At 43.1% G+C, this 20,008-nt stretch overlaps 2 protein-coding genes across 9 annotated transcripts in view; one reads left to right on the top strand and one right to left on the bottom strand.

Moving 5' to 3' along the window:
* CS (citrate synthase) overlaps positions 1–11,265 on the top strand; it is a 31,918-nt gene extending 20,653 nt beyond the window's left edge. For both annotated transcript variants that reach the window (XM_019835081.3, XM_003988888.5), the window contains exons 7-11: positions 7,588–7,787; positions 8,337–8,466; positions 8,591–8,692; positions 8,904–9,113; positions 9,645–11,265. In XM_019835081.3, coding sequence (XP_019690640.1) covers positions 7,588–7,787; positions 8,337–8,466; positions 8,591–8,692; positions 8,904–9,113; positions 9,645–9,815 — 813 coding nt within the window. In that variant the 3' untranslated portion in view covers positions 9,816–11,265. The remainder of the gene's footprint in view (positions 1–7,587; positions 7,788–8,336; positions 8,467–8,590; positions 8,693–8,903; positions 9,114–9,644) is intronic.
* Positions 36–15,572, bottom strand: COQ10A (coenzyme Q10A). 7 transcript variants are annotated; one of them, XM_045061941.1, is made up of 6 exons: positions 15,198–15,572; positions 14,482–14,628; positions 13,414–13,606; positions 13,076–13,177; positions 8,022–8,141; positions 36–316 (listed from the first exon to the last, which is right to left on the bottom strand). In XM_045061941.1, the coding sequence occupies exons 1-6, from the start codon at positions 15,329–15,331 to the stop codon at positions 245–247; spliced, it is 768 nt and encodes a 255-aa protein (XP_044917876.1). In that variant the 5' UTR covers positions 15,332–15,572; the 3' UTR covers positions 36–244. The 7 variants fall into 7 exon arrangements, with proteins under 7 accessions (XP_044917876.1, XP_019690642.1, XP_044917877.1 ...); XM_019835083.3 differs by having other exon boundaries at positions 36–313; XM_045061942.1 differs by lacking the exon at positions 15,198–15,572 and adding an exon at positions 14,952–15,161.
* Positions 15,573–20,008: the final 4,436 nt, after the last annotated feature.

Genomic DNA, 20,008 nt, shown 5'->3' with positions numbered 1-20,008 from the left:
TGTTTAGGAGAATTACTTCTGAGTTACGCCAGAAACTCCTTTAATAAATTTTTATTTAAGCTTGTTTTTTGTTTGTTTGTTTGTTTGTTTGTTTGTTTGTTTGTTTGTTTTTTCCAGTCCTTGGGATCGCAAAGGTAAATGGAACATGCTTTGTGTCACCAAGGTTGTTGGTTTGGTTAAGGTCATATACATGTAAAAAAAACTACAATTCAGGAGGCACTTGGGTGGTGTCTGACTCTTAATCTCAGTTCAGGTCTTGATCTTGGGGTCGTGAGTTCAAATCCCACGTTGGGCTCTGTGCTGGGCATGAAGTCTGCTTAAAACAAAAACAAAAACTACAATTCAGTAATCTTGCTGTAATGGAGAGATTACACAGGGCTGTTGGAACACTGAAAAGGATGTGACTTAATTGCAGGATCCCTGACAAGATTTCAGAGTAGTCTTACCCTAGCCACAAAAAGTCCCTTCTTGTTTTTAACTTCAAATAAGGAGAACCTTGAGAAGTTAGGTGAATGGAAACTAAGGCAGTTCTAGAGTCTAGGAGGACAGTGCCAATCAGCCACTGTTCTGTACTGTCCCACTCAAGATACCTGTCAGGAGCAGAAGGGTCGTTAGTATCCTGGAAGTAGGATCCAGAAACAGATGTGCTTTATATTCTGAAAATGAAATGTGACCCTAATAGTTTGAACTAGTTGGAGTATAAGAAGACTGTTGTGCCTTGTCCCAACACATAGTACCTAATTCCTTCCATCCTCTTTCCAATACCCCACAGAGTACTCAGAAAAACCGGGTAAAGTACAAGTTATCTGGCTAAGTTTACAGTGGGACATCTCATTTTCTTTTATTTGGAGACAGGTATTATAGGAACAGTTCCTTTTTGCAGAATAGCATGGTCCACTGGTCTGATGCAATTCTCTTGGGGTTTTGGCAAATCCTGCTTCATTTGGTTGGTCAATATTTACTCAATGCCAATTGCGTATAAAGAATTGTTTGTTATTAGGGGAAAGGGGGAAGGAGAATTTTAAATTAGTCTGGTTAGCATTGAGAAGGAAGGTATAGGAATGATGGAAAATATACACATTCACTAGCACTTAAAACATTTATAAATCCATATATCAGCAAGTTCAGAATGTTGTGTAATCTGAATATATTGCTTTCCATTTTCATGTATGTGTATATATGTATATTTTAATGTTTATTTATTTATTTGGAGAGAGATAGGAAGAGAGAATTCCAAGCAGAATGTCAGCGCAGAGCCCAATGCGGGTCTCAAACTCACGAACCATGAGATCATGATCTGAGCCAAAATCAAGAGTCGGATGCTTAACCAACTGAGCCACCCAGGCACCCCTCCATTTTCTGTTTTAAATGCTTTTCAAGTAATTGTTATTTGTGTGGGTCATCATAACAGAAAAGGTTAAATCAAGACCAGCAGTTCTTCTACTTTAAAATTTATCTTTTAGGGGTGCCTGGGTGGCTCAGTTGGTTAAGCATCTGACTCTTGATTTTGACTCAGGTCATGATCTCGCAGTTTTGTGAGTTTGAGCCCCACGTTGGGCTCTGCACTGCCAGCAGGGAGCCTGCTATCAAAAAAATAGCTTGTCTTTTAGAAATTGACTGCTCAGATGTGCCCGTTACTGTTTACAGTGCTGTTGTCTTGACTGTAATGAGAAGGGGAGAAAATAGCTTCTTCATGCTTTGCAATAGATGCCTATAAGATATTTCTGGTACATCCAAACATGCTTCATTGTTTCATACTGTCCGTTATTGAATCATTAAAATGAATCTTGTATTCCTCTGCTTGCTGTTGCCTCCTTTTCAACATGTAGCCATTGATTGACTGTTCTGCCATAATTTCTTTGAGATTGTCATCTGAGGGTGGCTATCTTGAGGTAAACATGTTATATTTCAGGACTCTGCCAATCTTTGGGAGAATATTTATAAGCAATACTGATATATTTGTCACCCTTAGGATGTGTGTCTGGTAAGTTCACACTGCACAAAAATTAGCATCAGTAATGAGTTTAGTAGAGCTTCATGCTCTTTTGCTGTTGGATCTTGTATCTCTCTCAAAAGTCAGACACACTATTTCTATTCAGTTCTCTGTCTTGGTTAATTTAACCATAGTCTACTTAAGTAGAAATGCACAGCATCATTCAACTGGTTATTTCTGTTTAAAAATTTATGTTGAGGGGCACCTAGGTGGCTCAGTCGGTTAAGCATCCGACTTCAGCTCAGGTCACGATCTCGTGGTTCACAAGTTGAGCCCCGCATAGGCTCTGTGCTGATAGCTTGGAGCCTGGAGCCTACCTCAGATTCTGTGTCTCTCTCTCTCTCTCTCTCTGCCCCTACCCTGCTCACACTCTGTCTCTCTCTGTCTCTCTCTCTTTCTCTCAAAAATAAAGATTAAAAAAATTTTTTTTTTCTTTTTTTAATTTTTTTTTTTAACATTTTATTTATTTTTGAGACAGGGAGAGACAGAGCATGAACAGGGGAGGGGCAGAGAGAGGGAGACACAGAACCTGAAACAGGCTCCAGGCTCTGAGCCGTCAGCACAGAGCCCGACGCGGGGCTCAAACTCATGGACCACGAGATCATGACCTGGGCCGAAGTCTGCCGCTTAACCGACTGAGCCACCCAGGCGCTCCAAAGATTAAAAAATTTATGTTGTTTTTGTATGATCTGAGTTTTTACTAGAACCATCAGTTCATACTATTTTTTTGTTTTTTAACATATACCTCAAGTGGATGATCTACTGCCTGCAACATTTCTTCCGTAACAGAGATAAATAGTATAATCTATTGAATTGAAAAAGTTAGGTCTTTTTCTGAGTGACTTCACTTCATTCATGACCAGGAAATTACTGTGATGCAACCAGCTATTTAATTGTTAAGTAGTCTTAAGATGTTGTATTAGGTAAAATTTGCAAAGTAGTTGACCCATCAAATTTTGCTAGTAATGCCACCTTCTGTAAAGCCTATAAGTGGTATACATAGGTTTTGAAGCTTTTATGATAAAATCATCTGAACACCTAATAACTCTTGAAAACATACCAAGTAGTGTGCTTAAATGCTTTACATTCATTATCTGATTTAATCCTCAGAACAGCCCTATGAGGTAGATATTATTTGTTACTCTCATTTTACTGAATGGAAAAACTGAGGATTAAAGCTATGAAGTAGCTTACCCCACGTCATGCAGTTAATAAGTGATAGAGACCAGATTCAAACTGGAGTTTGCTTCAGTCTAGGGGCTCTTCACCATAAATACTGGCTCTCTTCTTTTTCTGTGTCATCTCAATAATGATTGATTGCTGGGGCACCTGAGTGGCTCAGTTAAGCGTCCGACTCTTGATTTTGGCTCAGGTCCTGACACCTCGTTCATGAGATTGAGTCCTGAATTGGGCTCTGCACTGAGTGCAGAGCCTGCTTAAGATTCTCTCTCTCTCTCTCTCTCTCTCTCTCTCCCTCTCCCTCTCCCTCTCCCTCTCCTCTCCCTCTCCCTCTCCCTCTCTCTGCACACCCCTCCCCCACTCCTGCTATCTCTCTCTCTCTCCCTCTCTCTCTCTCTCTCTGTCACTCAAAATAAATAAATAAACTTAAAAAAAAAATAATGATGATGATGATGATGATTGTTTGCTAACTACCTGACCAGGATTTTACTAGCCATAGAGATGCTGGCTCATGATGATGATGATGGTCATTTTTATAACCTTTATTCCAGATAGTTGTGATGTTGGCATATTTTAACATCTTTTTTCCAAGGCTTTATCAATGAAGAATGTGTTGGTACAAATACCTAAATAGCACCTCAATCTTAGCTTATTAAAGGAAAAATAACAGGAGTTCTCTGTAAGTTTTTGTTTTGTTTTGTTTTGATCTCTTCTTGACTGTACAGCATTGACCACTATAAAAAGCAGGGTAAGGATCCCATATTGTCATGCCTGGTCTGTTACAGGTTGCTTTATAAACTCCATTCTCAGTAGTAGAAGAAGACACCATTCATACTTTCCAAATAGTTTTGCAAGTTAGTATACACACCACAGATAATAGTTTATCTAGCCCAGAATCCTGTTCTTGGCATTCTGCTAATCAGTCCAAGTCTCTTAAAACTGCATATGCTTGATGCAGGCTTCTGGAAGCAACTTACTTCCTTGGGGGAATGTAAATCTGCATGGAAGTATGGTTAATCATATGATTATCATGTAAGTAACCTCTTGAGAATTTGCAATTGTTAGCTGAGTGTTTCTTGTTTCAAGTAGCTTTTTAATTTTGGCAGTTTTCTTTTTGTAATACATTTTTTTAATGTTTATTTTTGAGAGAGAGAGAGAGAGCGAGCGAGCAGGGGAGGGGCAGCGAGGGGGAGACAGAGAATCCCAAGCAGGCTCCACACTGTCAGCACAGAGTCTGATGCGGGGTTCGAACTCATGAACCATGAGATCATGACCTGAGCCAAAATCAAGAGTCAGATGCTTCACAAACTGAGCTACCAGGTGCCCCTAATTTTGGCAGTATTCTTATTGAATCTGGTAGCATTTACAAAATTCACTGAATGTGTGTGTGTGTGTGTGTACGTGCATATATTTTAGTTTACTTGATATTTGATACCTGAATAATACATGACACTATAGAGATTAATTCATTTAGGCTAGTTATTATAGATTTTGCTCTTTGAAGAAAACTACTGAAACCTTATGACTTCCTGCAGGAGCATTTAGCTAGTTAACTTGTATATTAGCACCATGTAACAATATCAACCAATAAGTATTTAGTCCATGCTTTCTATGTACCTGGAACTGTGGATGAAAGCAGCTTTTTTTTTTTTTTTAAGTTATTTATTTATTTATTTAATTTTAATTTTTTTTTTTTTAACATTTATTCATTTATGAGAGACAGAGAGCACAAGCAGCGTAGGGGCAGAGAGAGAGGGAAACACAGAATTGAAGCAGGCTCCAGGCTCTGAGCTGTCAGCACAAGCCCGATGCAGGGCTCGAACTCACAAGCTGTGAAATCATGACCTGAGCCAAAGTTGGACGTCCAACCGACTGAGCCACCCAGGCGCCCCTTTAAGTTATTTAAAAAAAGAAAACAAAATACCAAAACCCTGTCTTATCTCTAAGGAACTTAAAATTCCCTTTGAGAAGATAAAATTGACACACAAGAAAGGTGCCTGAATGGCTCAGTTGGTAAAGCATCCAGACTTTTGATTTTGGCTCAGGTCATGATCTCATGGTTTGTGACTTGGAGCTCCTTGTCTGTGCTGACAGTGCAGAGCCTGCTTGGGGTTCTCTCTCTCTCTTTCAGTGTCTTTCCCCCATGTGCTCTCTCTTTTTCCTCTCTCTCAAAATAAATAAACATTTTTTTGAAATAATACAGAAGAGTTGAGCAAGCTATTAACATCACAAAAAGAGGCAACCAGATTATGTTTCTCTTTCTTTTTTAAGATTTTATTTTTAAGTAATTTCTGTATCCAACATGGGTCTTGAACTTAATAACCCCAAGATCAAGAGTCTTATGCTCTACCCAGTGAGCCAGCCAGGCACCCCCTGTGTTTCTTTTTTTTTTTTTTTCCTTCTTCTGTGTTTCTCTTAATAAATGAACACAACACTATTTATCAGGTAGTCTTTTTTTTTTTTTTTTTTTTTTAGTTTAAATTTCAGTTAGTTAACATGCAGTGTAATATTAGTTTCAGATTACAATATAGTGATTCAACACTTCCATACGTCACCTGGTGCTCACTTGAGTAGTCTTGCTAAAAAAAAAAAATTTGAACTGGAATCTACTCAAGCCTTTAGATCCATCAGTTTTATACAAAATACAATCGACAGAGGAACATGTTAAATGACATCACAGGTATATAACCAGCGAAATCTAAACCGGGAAATTCTCCAAAAGAAGTGATCCGATTTTCCACAAATAAATTGCAAAGTGAAAAAGGCGGGGGGTACACTACACCTAGGTGGTACGTCCAACTCTTGTTTTCTCTCAGGTCATGATCCCAGCATTGTGGGATCAAGTCCTGTGGTAGGCTCCGCGCTGATCATGGAGCCTGCTTAAGATTTTCTTTCTTTCCCTCCTCCCCCTGTCCCCCACTTGCTCTCTCTCTAAAAAATAAAATATAAAAAAAGATTTTTTTAAAAAAGGAAAGCATGACAGGGAACTTAACGTTGATTAAAAGAGACTTCAGGGGCGCCTGGGTGGCTCAGTCGGTTGAGCGTCCGACTTCGGCTCAGGTCACGATCTCGCAGTCTGCGAGTTCGAGCCCCGCGTCGGGCTCTGGGCTGATGGCTCAGAGCCTGGAGCCTGCTTCCGATTCTGTGTTTCCCTCTCTCTCTGCCCCTCCCCCGTTCATGCTGTGTCTCTCTCCGTCTCAAAAATAAATAAATGTTTAAAAAAAAAAAAAAAAAAGAGACTTCAGAGACAAACAATTGCAACGTGGGTTTTTCTGTCCTGAATCAAACACATGAGGTGGGGGGGCTTTATTATCAGGGAAATTTGAATACTGAGTAGATATTTAATGATATTGAGGATTTATTAATTTTTTTCCCTTTGGGATAATGGTTTTGTGATTTTGTTTTTATCAACAGCCTTTATCTTTTAGAGATATATGCTTAAACGTTTACATGTTGGAATATATGTCTGGAATTCATTCAAAATAACTTGGGAGGTGAGAGGAGAAAGTAAGGGTGTAGATGAAACAAGAGTGTCCATGAATTAATAATTGTTTAAGCTGCATGATGCTTATTAGCTAAGTGGGTAACTTTGTGCATGTAACTTAACCTGGCCAAGCCCCAATTTCTTGATTTATAAAATGAGGGATATATTACCTTACGGGACTATTGTGAGGGTAAAAAAAAATGCAAATAATATATCACAGTGCCTGTTAGTAAGTGCTTAAAAATGGAAGCCTTTGTTATTACCTAACAATTGAATGCTACTCTTTGACCCTTAGCATATATGGTGAATTTTCTTTGAAAGATGGAACAGAATTAATTTCTAAAACCTAGTATCTTAGCACATTCATTGAGTGCAAAGTCAGGTAGTGGGAAAGATCATGGTTAAACATAAAAGCGTTCAAAATCTGACTTTGGCATTTAACTGAATGCTCTGAGCTTGTTTACTCACCTATAAAATGGAGGTCATTACGTACTTGGTAGAGTGGCAAAAATTAGAAATAACATTTTGTTTTGTTTTGTTTTAGAGTGTGTGTGAGTGGGGGAGAGGGGTAGAGAGAGAGAATCTCAAGCAGGCTCCATACTTACGAGGAGCCTGATTTGGGACTTGATCCCATGACCCTGGGACCATGACCTGAGCTGAAATCAAGTCAGATGCTTAACTGATTTTGCCACCCACGCACCCCAAAAATGTTTTAATATACACAAGATATTATGTGTAAATCACTTAGTGCAGAGCCTGGGTCATAAAAGTTATTTAGTTAAATGGTTATTGTTGTTAACCTCCATATATAACCACTGAGCATCAACCAAATAGCCCAATCCATGGACGACAAACAGCATCCTTGCCTAATTCTTCTTTGTTGATAAATCTTTTTCTTTCTTTTTTTTTCTCTCCATTTTCCTCTTATCAGTTGATTTATGAAGATTGTATGGATCTTATCGCAAAGCTACCTTGTGTTGCAGCAAAGATCTACCGGAATCTCTATCGGGAGGGAAGCAGTATCGGGGCCATTGACTCTAAGCTGGACTGGTCCCATAATTTCACCAACATGTTAGGCTATACTGATGCTCAGTTCACTGAGCTCATGCGCTTGTACCTCACCATCCACAGGTAAGCTAGACCCAGCAACCATAGCTCCTTGCCTGGATTGGTAGAAAATTTTAAGAAAAGCTCCTGAACAATCTCTTCTGGGAACAGGCAGTAGGCAACAAGGAAATGGAAACATGGCACACAAGACGAGAGGAATCTAGTAAAGGAAATCCAGAGGTATGGGGAAATAATCATAACCTTTCTAAGAACAAAGTAATGTTTCTAAGAAGCTGGGGAAAAGTACTAATTGCTCACAGTAGGTGATCTTTCAGCTTTCCAGGAGCTCCCTCTTCTGGCCATTCCTATTAAAGCTGGAGTGAGCGTCCAGGAGCTTGGCACATAGACAGGCATCATCAACCAGTAACCTCTCCAGCCCTGTGGATTAGTGAACAAAGGCTGGTAATGAGATTGGGACATCTCTTACAAGAGCTTATGTATAACTGGCCATAGGCTAGTGTGAGCCCATAACTAGGCTAGCATGTGATAAGAGAACAGCAAGGTCTGTGTTTTCATAGTCTGCCCCTTTTTCTCCTCTCTTGGCCTTGATTCTCCTTTCTTACTTCCCCACAGTGACCATGAGGGAGGCAACGTAAGTGCCCATACCAGCCACTTGGTGGGCAGTGCCCTTTCAGACCCCTACCTGTCCTTTGCAGCAGCCATGAACGGGCTAGCAGGGCCCCTACATGGTTTGGCAAATCAGGTAAGACTATTCCTTTTCTTTTCCTGCTTCATGTTTTTCTTATTCTCATGCTTTTCTTCTGATCTTGCCTTTCCCTCCTAGCATATGTGTTGACACTATCTTATTCCCCAAACCTTACCCATAGGAAGTACTTGTTTGGCTGACACAACTACAAAAAGAAGTTGGCAAAGATGTGTCAGATGAGAAGTTACGAGACTACATATGGAACACACTCAACTCAGGACGGGTAAGCAGAGATGCTTAGCAACTAGGAAAGAAGCCAAGACCCAAGTTGTGCAATTTAGAAGAATTAAAGAGAATAGAATGAGAGAGGTCCCTGTGTTAGAGAAGGAAATTCTCTCCCTGCCCCATCCTCTGTTTGTCTAGCCTAAAGAATTTAGAAAAGAAGAATTTCTACTTGAGAATACAGCTGGCTTTTTTACCCTCCCTCTTTACAGGTTGTCCCAGGCTATGGCCATGCAGTACTAAGGAAGACTGATCCACGATATACCTGTCAGCGAGAGTTTGCTCTTAAACACCTGCCTCATGACTCCATGTTTAAGCTTGTTGCTCAGCTGTACAAGATTGTGCCCAATGTCCTGTTAGAGCAGGGCAAGGCCAAAAATCCTTGGCCCAATGTAGATGCTCACAGTGGGGTGCTGCTCCAGGTGAGTCTTCCCTTCTCTGCTCTCCCTTTAATTTGTGCCAAACCCTAATGTTCTCTGCCATGCAAAAAATCAACTTCCTAGTCAGAGCAACTCATACCTCCTTCTTTACCCTTTTGATAAAGTTGCCTGTGGCAGAGGGCAGGTACAGGCAGAAGGAAAGGGGTGCTGTCTTTTCAAAATCCCAATTACTGTACTTTTCCTGGTGCATTTCTTTATTTTCTTAAAGTTTTTCTTAATGTTTGTTTATTTTTGAAAAAGAGAGCAAGCGAGCCAGGGAGGGGCAGAGAGAGAGGGAGACAGGATCCGAAGCGGGCTCTGCAGAGAAGCTGATGTGGGACTCGAACTTACAACTGTGAGATTGTGACCTGAGCTGAAACCAAGAGTTGGATGCTTAACTGACTGAGCCACCTGGACACCCCTCCTAGTGTCATTTCTATTTGAGGCTGACTCAGTTAAGGTCTCTGCCCCTGGACTTATGCATGCTATTACCTCAGCGCCTTTAACAAAACTTATTTCTCTTTTATCTTACAGTACTACGGCATGACAGAGATGAATTACTACACAGTCCTGTTTGGGGTGTCACGGGCACTGGGGGTACTGGCACAGCTCATTTGGAGCCGAGCCCTAGGCTTCCCACTAGAGAGGCCCAAGTCAATGAGCACGGATGGTCTGATGAAGTTTGTGGACTCTAAGTCAGGGTAAAACTGGAGACTGGGGGGAAACTAACTACCAGAAAGTGAGGGAGCTTTAAAAAAAAGTATAATTTTGTTTTGTTTCAGGGGGCTTTTTAAGATTTAAGATTAAATTGTATCTGAGGCACTGATAATAAGTTTGAAGTTAAAATAGAAATTAAGACTTTAAAAGATAAAAAGTAACCCCTTCTTCCCTAATCAGTTCCTTTTTCCTGCCTGGTGAGTTGCCCATCAACTGTAGGGTGACCAGGACTAATGCATGTGGTATGGGTTAGGTTTGGGCCCCCCCTCCCACCACCACCACCACCACCACCACCACCTCTAGAATGAGAATCTGACTCTTCTTTACCTGGGTCAAAGCTGGTTGCAGAGAATCTGCAGTGATTTTAGAGCTTTTGGTTCTACTCAGCCCAGCCCTCCATAGGCCAGCAAATCGGGACTCTGCCCCTTCTGTTCCCATAGGAATCATGTTGGATTATCAGTTCTGTGAAGCCTCATTGCTCTCTCCCATGCACACAGACACTTCTAGCAAGACCTGTTGGGTTAGGCAGACCTCTTTGGCATTTTTTTTTTATGCTACCAGGTGACCATAAAGGCCATGGCATTTGTTGTGACTGGCACCCAATGTTTGATTTTTCTCTTTTAAAATTATCCTATGAAAATTAAGATCTGGGAGTGTTCTATTACTCACTGCTTTAATATTCCCCTCCTTCCAGATTTTCTATACCTGCTGTACCTCAAGCTGAGGGTGCTGTGGACTCCCCCCACCCTTCCCCCCTGCCCCTTACTAGAGGTGTTTACTAGGCCTCTTCCAGCAGGTTGTATATGCCACTGTCTAAGCTGTGGTCCTTCCCAGTCATTTGGCTTTATCAGTGCTTAACATGTACTAAACTTTTTAGTCCTGTGGAACACAAGCCACTACCCTTTGATCTTTTTCTTCTACTTTATTTTAATATGCTATGGGCCATTGAATAAGGACTTGGGAATGACCAGCATGCTATCTTCATAGTCTGGTTCCAGGGATATGGGTACTTCTTAGCAGGGAAATTATTTAAGATTGGATGTGGTTTCCTTTGAATATCAGGTCTTGGGGCTGAGAACAAAAGTAATAGGCCTCCCTCTTCCCCTGCTACAAGAAAATATCCCTTTATTTATCAAGATCCTTATCTGGCCCCTTCCTCAAGAGCTCACAGTACAGTATTTTTTAGAAGCCCCATTTGCACAGGTTTCAGTGACTCAGAATGCTCTACTGCCTTTTCTTTAAGAAAGGATTGAAATACACTCCTACAGTGCCCCCTTCCTTCCTCGCAACTCCTGCCTGTGTTTGTGTGGAACCCTAATCCCCAGAACCACGCTGAGATGGACACATTGTCTGTAAACCCCTGGGTAACTGTCAAGTCATGATCCAGACTTCAGGTTGTTCTGTATAAAATGCAAAATAAATGTTTTTATTAACAATGCTTGAGCCTGCTATTAAATAAGACCTGAAAGAATCTCTGTTATAAAGTAAGGAATCTGGCTAGCAAGATCCTGGACTAAGTGTGTTCTAAGTTGTCCTGTGCATCCCTTTATCTTTAGGTGGTTTTGACATTTATTTACCATAATAAGACAGGATACCTGAAATTTCCAAAGGAGATTTCTGTCTTTCCTCAAGATTAGAAGTCCTTCTTAATTTTGTTGTAAGAGAAAACACTCAAGGACCGTAGCTGAGACCTCAAAACTGCTTATGCGACTAATCCAAGGAAACTAGTCCAGCCCATTGGGCGAAAGGAACATACCATACCAAGGGCAAATAGAGGAGGACTGCTGGCTCTGGACCTGAGCCTCTAGAGGGCTCTGGTATTGTGTGGAATGCCTATTCTTTGCAGGGACCTTAAGGAGGTCCTCAAAATAAGCAGTCCTGAGGACATCAGCTGTATGGTAGATGTGAGACCAGATTATTCTGTTCTGAGACTCCTGCAACTGACCTTCTGAAAAAGTCTATAAATAGGCAAGGGAGTGGGTACTAGGTCCTGGCTTGTAGAATGTGCTACTATAGTTAGCAGGGACACTATGTCCAAGAGGCCTTCTTGCACCTTTACTCCCCTGAGGAAGGAAGCCATGACTTTCTTCTACTATGCTATATCCACACTGTTCCCCCAAGAAACGATATAAAAAAGCCAAATTCACACTGTCACAATTAATTTATTGAAATTTTATAAAAACTCAGGCCAAGTAGAAGAATAAGGTACAACCCAAGAGTACAATTCTCTTCAGTGCTTTTTTTCTCCTTGCCCCTGTGGCACTGATGTTAAGACAGCCTCGTGCTCTCCACTAACCAGGCAGCATGGAAATATTTTGAAAAGTGAGATCATATGGATTTCAATCTGGGGCCAGATCTCAGGCATTTCCTGAAGCATCTTAGGTGGGCAACAATTATTGACCACCCAGTACCTCTGTCAGAGGAAAAAGCTTGGTTTATACAATCCTTAGAAAAGTTGCTATCTTACTCTGGTCAGACACTAAGGTATGTTGACAGGGTCCAAAAAGAACCACACAGTCCTGAATATAATTCACTATGAGAAGACTGCAGACATCAGGCATATGGGGCTCTCAAGATGAGCCTGACCATCCCCTAGGCATGTCTTCTTTCTGTACCCCCCTACCTTTGTGCCCCAGCATTTGTAGCCAGCTTAGAGCCCAATTTCTGGGGAATTGAGAAGGAAAACATTATAAACACAGACTCTTCTCTTAGATTGGATCAGGAGCCAAATGAGATAAATAAGAGAATTGGATTGGGAGGGAGAGTAGAGGAGAGGCCAAGAACAATCCTTTGCCTCAAGTCTGGTGCACCTCATGGAACATCAGTTCACGGGGGATGGCTGTTTCTGGACCAAACTTGGTGGCTGCCCGACGCTCGAAGGCAGCAACATTCTGTTTGACAACCTCATCAAAAAACATGGTGGCCAGCTGGGAGTGCAGCAGAGAACGAAATTCAAAGGAAATCTGGGAATGGGTAAGAGACAGAAACTATTCAAGACCATGTTGGATAGTCCCTGGCCAAATGCAAGGATACTATTCAGTGCCTTTTCTTCCCCTCCCCCTCTAGTTCTTAGATCCCTTCAAAAGCCCTTACTTAACGACTGAGCACAGAGTATGTTTGATGTAAGCTCAGACCTATGGAAAAGTGTCACTGACTTAGGAAATGCTAAGTGCTAGCTATACTTGATAACTGTCATTGTACCTCCACTCTGCTCCCACAACCCTATGCTACACAGCCTCCTGACTCACCGAAAAGTCCACAGTGCAAGTTCGTGGGTAGGCAGGAATACCCGGACTGAATCGCCAAATGGTCTCTAAGTGGTTGAAGAGCTTGCCATCAGTGCAAACAGCCTAAAAGGACAGTCGGGTAGTTAAACAATATTAAAATGGAATAAAACCTATACTAGGTATAGGAGCCTATAAGAAAGAAATGAAAGATATTTTCCTTTCCTTCGAATGTTTTATTAGGGAAGTATTTGACACATGGAGATAAAATCATTATAAAGAGGGCCAAAATAGCCCTTAAATGTAAAAATGCTAGAGAACACAAAAATTTTGCTGATTAATCCCTCCTCCCAGCGCCTCACCTTGACCATGTGAGGTTTGACCATGGAAACAGCAGACGTGTAACGTTCCACAATAGGTGGAAACCCAACCTCTAACTGGGCCTTCAGGTGACCTTTGCGGCTAGATACCACCAAAGACTTCTTACACCAGGGCACAAACTCACGATACTCCTGGACATTGGACACCACTTCGTACATCTCCTGCATTGAGTACCTAGGAGAAGGAATCACAGAGAGAGGCCAAGGAACTGCCAGCTGGGTCAAGTTCCTCCCTGCCCTGGGTACCTTCCCCCCAGTACCTTTGCCCACTAACTATTCATCATCAGGAACTAGAGATCCCAAAACCTGGATTTATGACTTCCCAAAAGCAAACAAATTTCCATGATGTTAACGTTACCTTATATTTTGTAGTTCACAGAACGCTATTGCATTTACTATCTATTTTGATCTTAAGAGGGACTATCTAGAGGCACCAGGGTGGTGCAGTAAGCTAAGCGTCCGACTCTTGATCTTGGTTCAGGTCATGATCTCACAGTTTGTGGGTTCGAGCCCCACATCAAACTCTGCACTGATGATGCAGAGCCTGCTTGGGATTCTGTCTCTCCCCTCTACCCCTCCCTAGCTTGTTCTGTTCTCAAAATAAATCTTAAAAAAAAAAAAAAAAAGACTAGGGGGAACACTGGCTGTCCATTTTACTGGTGATCCCACAAGAACTCAGATCCTAGTTCTATAACTTTCTAACAAAGTAGCCCTAGGTACAGATCGAGCCCAGGGAAGAGAATACTACTTGGGATTCTCTCTGCCCCTCCTCCATTCGCGCGCTCACTCGCTTTCTCTCAAAATAAAAAAAACTTTTTAAGTTAAAAAAATAATAAAAGGTCAGCAGAGAAATAATACCCTGTTGTCTTATATTGCCCAGTTCTAGTCACATTTCACTTAATGGACATGCCCAGCAACCAAGAAGGGGGAAATGAAAGTTGGAAGGCTGGGAGGGAAGGATTCATCCCTGGCCATCCCTCTCCCCAGCTGGATCATTTGTTTGGAGGGGAAGGCAATGTGGAGGGATGCTGGACAGGGGAGGATGCTCACCCCATGATCCTACGCTCGGAGTAAGCTTTTCGCTTGTTAGTGAAAGGGGCAGCAAAGCCCATGAAGGAACGCCTGGGAGGTAAGCCAGCCTCAGCCACCAAGACCTGGGCAGCCCGGGGCAAGAAGAGGCTGCAGGACATCAGAAATCTAAGGATAAAAGGAAAGGGGAGACAACGTCATGATTCTTTGTGTTCCTCAACCATTCCCAGGTGAAGGGGAAGTGCGGTGCATCCCAGAGGAAGGTCGTCCAGACAAGTTTTTCCCCCAGCACCTGATGCAGCCCGCCAGGCACTCTGGCCAGGCAGTCACGAGTGCGAAAGGTCGAGGGCGGTTGAGGACAGTGCCGAGAGAGGAGATGGGAAAAAGTGGGGTGCGTGCGAAGCGCAGTTGCCTTTAAGCGTGGGCTATGCTACTGCTAAAAGCTACGACTCTCACAAAGTATCATAGTATCATAGTCTCCGGGGCCTCACCAAGCCCGGTGTTGCCAGGGCGCGAGCGAGAGGCAAGCAGTGATTGGGAACCCGCCCCGGGGACTCCCCTTTGCGAATAACTTGCAAAAACCTTCCCCAAAGTTCTACATTAGACTCCTAGGTGGACCGCTGCCGCGCCACCCGACGCCAGGCCTACATCCCAGAAGCGCACCCCTCCAAGGTGCAAATTCGGGGCCCTACAAGACCCTCTTTACACCCGCGCAGACGCCCTCACCTCCCTCTCACCTCATTGGTCGCGGCCGTCGCGGAGGGCCGGGGGGCGGAGCCGGGAGCGCGCCTGGGAGGAGCGCGAAGCCGCAGCAGCGCTGGGCCGCCGCGCGCGTCCCGGCTGGGAGCCGCCGCGCGCCCGCCGAGGCCATGCGCGCGACCCTCCCTTATTCTCTCAGCTCTGACAACCGCTGCGCCTTCCTGGCTCGGGAGGAAAAGCGGCAGGAAGGGGCCGCCGGGCGGGTTCAGGGTCCCCGAGCGCAGGAGCTGCCCGGGGCTGCGGCTCCTCTCGCCCCTGCTCCCGCCCGGGCGGCCGGGTAGGCTAGAACTGAAGCCGCGACCGCTGCTCCCGCAGCTCCCAGTACCCTCACGTCACGCCGTTGCCATGACTCGGAACCGGGAGAGGGAGGAAGGAAGGGGACAACGCGGCCTTTCGGGAGATGTAGTTTCACACCTCTAGCGAGAAAGGGCGCAGGGATAAGTGTTTGAGAAGCTGCAGAGATGTCCAGGAGGAACGAGGTCGTCAGGCAAACTACTTGGCGAGTCTGTCTGTGGTCACGGAACTGATAATACATAAGCACAGAAGCGACTTCGTAGGCGTGTCGATGGCAGATATGTTGATCTTCTGAACATCTCTTTTAGAGCCTTTATTATAGTCTTTCTTGTTCGTAGTTAGAAGTCCTATTCATCTTTGTAGCCGCTAGTGCCTAGTACTATGCTGTACGTCTTTGAGAAAGGAAATTAATCTTCCAAGCCCTGGGCTAAGACTTTGTATAGTTTTCTCTTTTAATATTTATAGGAAGAAGTCAAGGTTGAAAGAACCAGACTTAATTTTAGGGGAGAAAAACGCCTTTGTCTGGAAGTGTGCACGTGATGAAGGATGAGGCTTCATGGGTAGGCACGCAGGCAAAGAAATGTCACTATACTGCTATATATACTATACAGTAGGGGGGAAATGCTCTTGATAAAAGTGGGAAGAACAAAAGGAAAATTAAAGAGAGTGGATCTAAGTGGGTATAAAAGCCATTGAAATTCTCCCACGGTGTTGTAGAGGAATGGTGTTTTAAGAATGGTGGTGCCTGGAGCACCTGGGTGGCTCAGTCCGTTAAGCATCCTACTCTTGATTTCGCTCAGGTCAGGATCTCACCGTTGGTGAGATGGTTCCTGAGATGGATCCTGGTGTCGAACTCCACGTCAGGCTCTGCCCTGACAATGCGGAGCCTGCTTGGGATTCCCTCTCTCTCTCAAAGTAAAAAAAAAAAAAAAAAAAAAAAAAAAAGAATGGTGGTGCCTGCTGTTGCATTTAGAGATATTTTTGCTATTACACTGCAAGCCCTTCCTCTGCTTTTGTTCTAAATCTTTGGTCACATTTCCAAATTCAGGAAAACTTTGTGTGAAAGGGAGAAGAAGGATAAAGTAATTAAAGACTGTGTTGCCTTTGGGGTCTAATTGGTGTGGAAGAGAAACATCTTGCCTAGAAACAGGGGCCTGGAAACAGATACAATTCCTCCATCTCCCTCATCTTTTTTTTTTTTTTTTTTAATTTTTTTTTCAATGTTTATTTATTTTTGGGACAGAGAGAGACAGAGCATGAACAGGGGAGGGGCAGAGAGAGAGGGAGACACAGACTCAGAAACAGGCTCCAGGCTCTGAGCCATCAGCCCAGAGCCCGATGTGGGGCTCGAACTCACGGACCGCGAGATCGTGACCTGGCTGAAGTCGGACGCTTAACCGACTGCGCCACCCAGGCGCCCCTCATCTTTCTTGAAAGGAGCATTAATTGCATTAATTGGCATTAATTTTAGGACTTCCACTGGATATTGATTGATTTAAAATTTTTTTAGATTTTATTTTTTTATTTTTTAACGTTTATTTTTGAGAGACAGAGCATCAGCAGGGGAGAAGTAGAGAGAGAGGGAGACACAGAATCTGAAGCAGGCTCCAGGCTCCGAGCTGTCAGCACAGAGCCTGACACGGGGCTTGAACCCACGAACCGTGAGAACATGACCCGAGCCGAAATCGGTCGCTTAACCTACTGAGCCACCCAGGCACCCCTAAGATCTTATTTTTTAAAGTAATCTCTGTACCCAATATCAGGCTCAAACTTACAACCTGAAATCAAGAGTCACATGCTCTACCAACTGAGCTAGTCAGGTGCTCTGGGTTGCTTTAAATTTTGAGCCCACTTTATCTGGATCTCAAGGAACAGGAGCCATCCCTTGAACCCTGGCTTTCATTTAACATTTTATAAGGAAGGTATTTTAATCTTCATTTTATATTATATATACATGAAGCCCAAAATTGGTGAATGATCTTGCCTCTTTTTCTCTTCTAACATTTCTTTTACCCTCAGCACCCCTGCCCCCACCACCAGGATACAGTGTCTCCTTGCAGTTCAAAGATGATAATCTGGAGCCACTTTCAGATGGCCATGTGACCTTCAGGGACAGATTTACTCTTTCCAGCCCTGCTTCCTTGTCCCGACCCACTCCCTCTGACTAAGGACTTACACATGTGAGACAGCTGCATAGAGTGAGGAGAAAGGATCTGGCTTGGTAAAAGACAGAAATTAACCCGGATACATGACTGAACTGTGACCTCATTAACACTATTCTTTTAGAGTTAACTGCCACAGAATCCCCAAGGTACAATAGGCCTGCCAAGTCAATTTGCTTATTGTCCCCCTACTAATTAGATTAGCTAATTACTGCCATTTAAACTTTTCCTAGTTCATTCTTTGTACTTGAACAACCAATTTCCTGCCATTTCCCTGTCATTCTACATTGATAACTTCCTTCAGGTACTAACTCAAAACACACCTCCTCTAAGAAGACCCTCTTTTGACTGAACCCATCCCTGAACATTACTCCAAACACATAATGCCATGTAAAATAGCGTGTATCCTATATTCTCTAGTTGTTTCATATGTATATGTATGTTCTTCTAAGTTCCACAAAAATAGACCCCTCTATGTTTTACTTCCAAACCAGTTAGTATGGGGCTGTACTATGTATTCAACAATGGTTGAGTCCTCAATCAGCATTTGTTAAAAGAATGAAAACTGAGGCTTAAAAACAGGCAGGTATCTGCGTAGAGTTACCCAAATGTGAACTCAGTAGTTGGATCACAGGACTGTCTTCATAGAAGGGCTTTGTATCTCCCTGAAATTTGGACGTATCTGTGTTACCTACATCATATCCCTTTTTTTCCCTACTGGGAAATCCTCTTTCTCTGCTCTGAATAATATTAAAAATAACTCTTGTAGCCCTTCCTCCTCCTTCCAGCTGCTCAGAGAACCCGGCTGGCAACCTCCCTTGTTCACCTCTACTCGCACGCCAGAACCAGGCACGTGACCCCAGCTCAACCCCTGACTCCAATTCCTCAGGTTACCAAGAGCTATTTCAGGCAATAGAGGCCACATAGTCCCCTCCTCCCCATCCTCTGGGTCATATCCTAGCTTAGCCCTTCCTGGAAGGGTCTAATAGTCAAGTCAATATGTCCCAACACACATACCCATCCGATCTCCAGCTACTTTCAGTTTCTATTGCTTCAGCCTCATCTTTCTCCTCCTCATCAAAGGTCAAGTGCCTAGGAGTGCCTGGGAGGCTCAGTCAGTTAAGCATCTGACTCTTGATTTCAGCTCAGGTCATGATCTCACAGTCTGTGGGATCAAGCCCTGCATAGGGCTCTGTGCTGACAGTGCAGAGGGTCTGCTTGGGATTCTCTCTCCCTCGCTCTCTGCAACTTCCCTGCTCACTCTCTCTCTCTCTCAAAATAAATAAATAAACTTTTAAAAAAATGTTAAGTGCCTGTTCCTGCTCTGTTAGAGCTACAAAGAATAATGTATACCCTTGCCTTTAGAGAGCTTCAAATCTTTTTTCATAGAAAACCAAACAAACCCAAAGCAATATGCAGTCCTGTGTTGGCTTTGGCTAAGAAGGAGTTTAAAATCTATTCTGAAATGTTGGACATTTGTATGTCAAAGGTAAAAGGTGAAATGAGCAACAAAGATGTGCAGTTTAAACCTGACTTCTACAGTGTAAATTAAATATGTAAATGTTAAGGAAGCCCAACAAAAGAGAAAGAACCTGTTAACTGGGGAATACTTCCTGGAAGAGGTAAGTTTTAAGTAATATTGTAAATTTTATTTTCAATATGGTAAAAGTTAAAAAAATTAGGGGCACCTGGATGGCTCAGTCAGTTAAGTGTCCAACTCTTGATTTCAGCTCAGGTTATGATCCCAGGGCTCATGAGTTTGAGCCCTGCGTCAGGCTCTATGCTGACAGCGCAGAAGCTGCTTGGGATTCTCTCTGTCCCTCTCTCTCTGCCCCTCCCTTGCTCGTGCTCTCTCTCTCTCAAAATAAATAAAAAGTTAATTTATTTTATTAAAAAAATTTTAATGTTTATTTATTTTTGACAGGACAGAGACAGAGATAGAATGCAAGTGGGTTAGGGGCAGAGAGAGAGGGAGACATAGAATCCGAAGCAGGCTCCAGGCTCTGAGCTGTCAGCACAGAGCCCGACATGGGGTTCAAACTCACGAGCTGTGAGATCATGACCTGAGCTGAAGTTGGACACTCAACCAACTGAGCCACCCAGGCGCCCCTATTTTATTTTTATTAAAAAAGTTTTTTAAAAATCTTTATTTATTGAGAGAGAGAATGTGAGCAGGGGAAGAGCAGAGAGAGAGGGAGACACAAAATCTGAACCAGGCTCCAGGCTGGAGCTGTCAGCACAGAGCCCTATAGGGGGCTGGAACTCATGTGGGGCTCAAATTCACTAACCGTGAGATCATGACCTCGGCTAAAGTCTGAGGTTCAACTGACTGA

The sequence above is a fragment of the Felis catus genome, chromosome B4, assembly GCF_018350175.1.
Source record: "Felis catus isolate Fca126 chromosome B4, F.catus_Fca126_mat1.0, whole genome shotgun sequence".
In the NCBI taxonomy this organism is placed as follows: Eukaryota; Metazoa; Chordata; class Mammalia; order Carnivora; family Felidae; genus Felis; species Felis catus.
The sequence above is the reverse complement of the archived record's forward strand: the minus strand, read 5'-3'. Positions and strand labels throughout refer to the sequence as shown.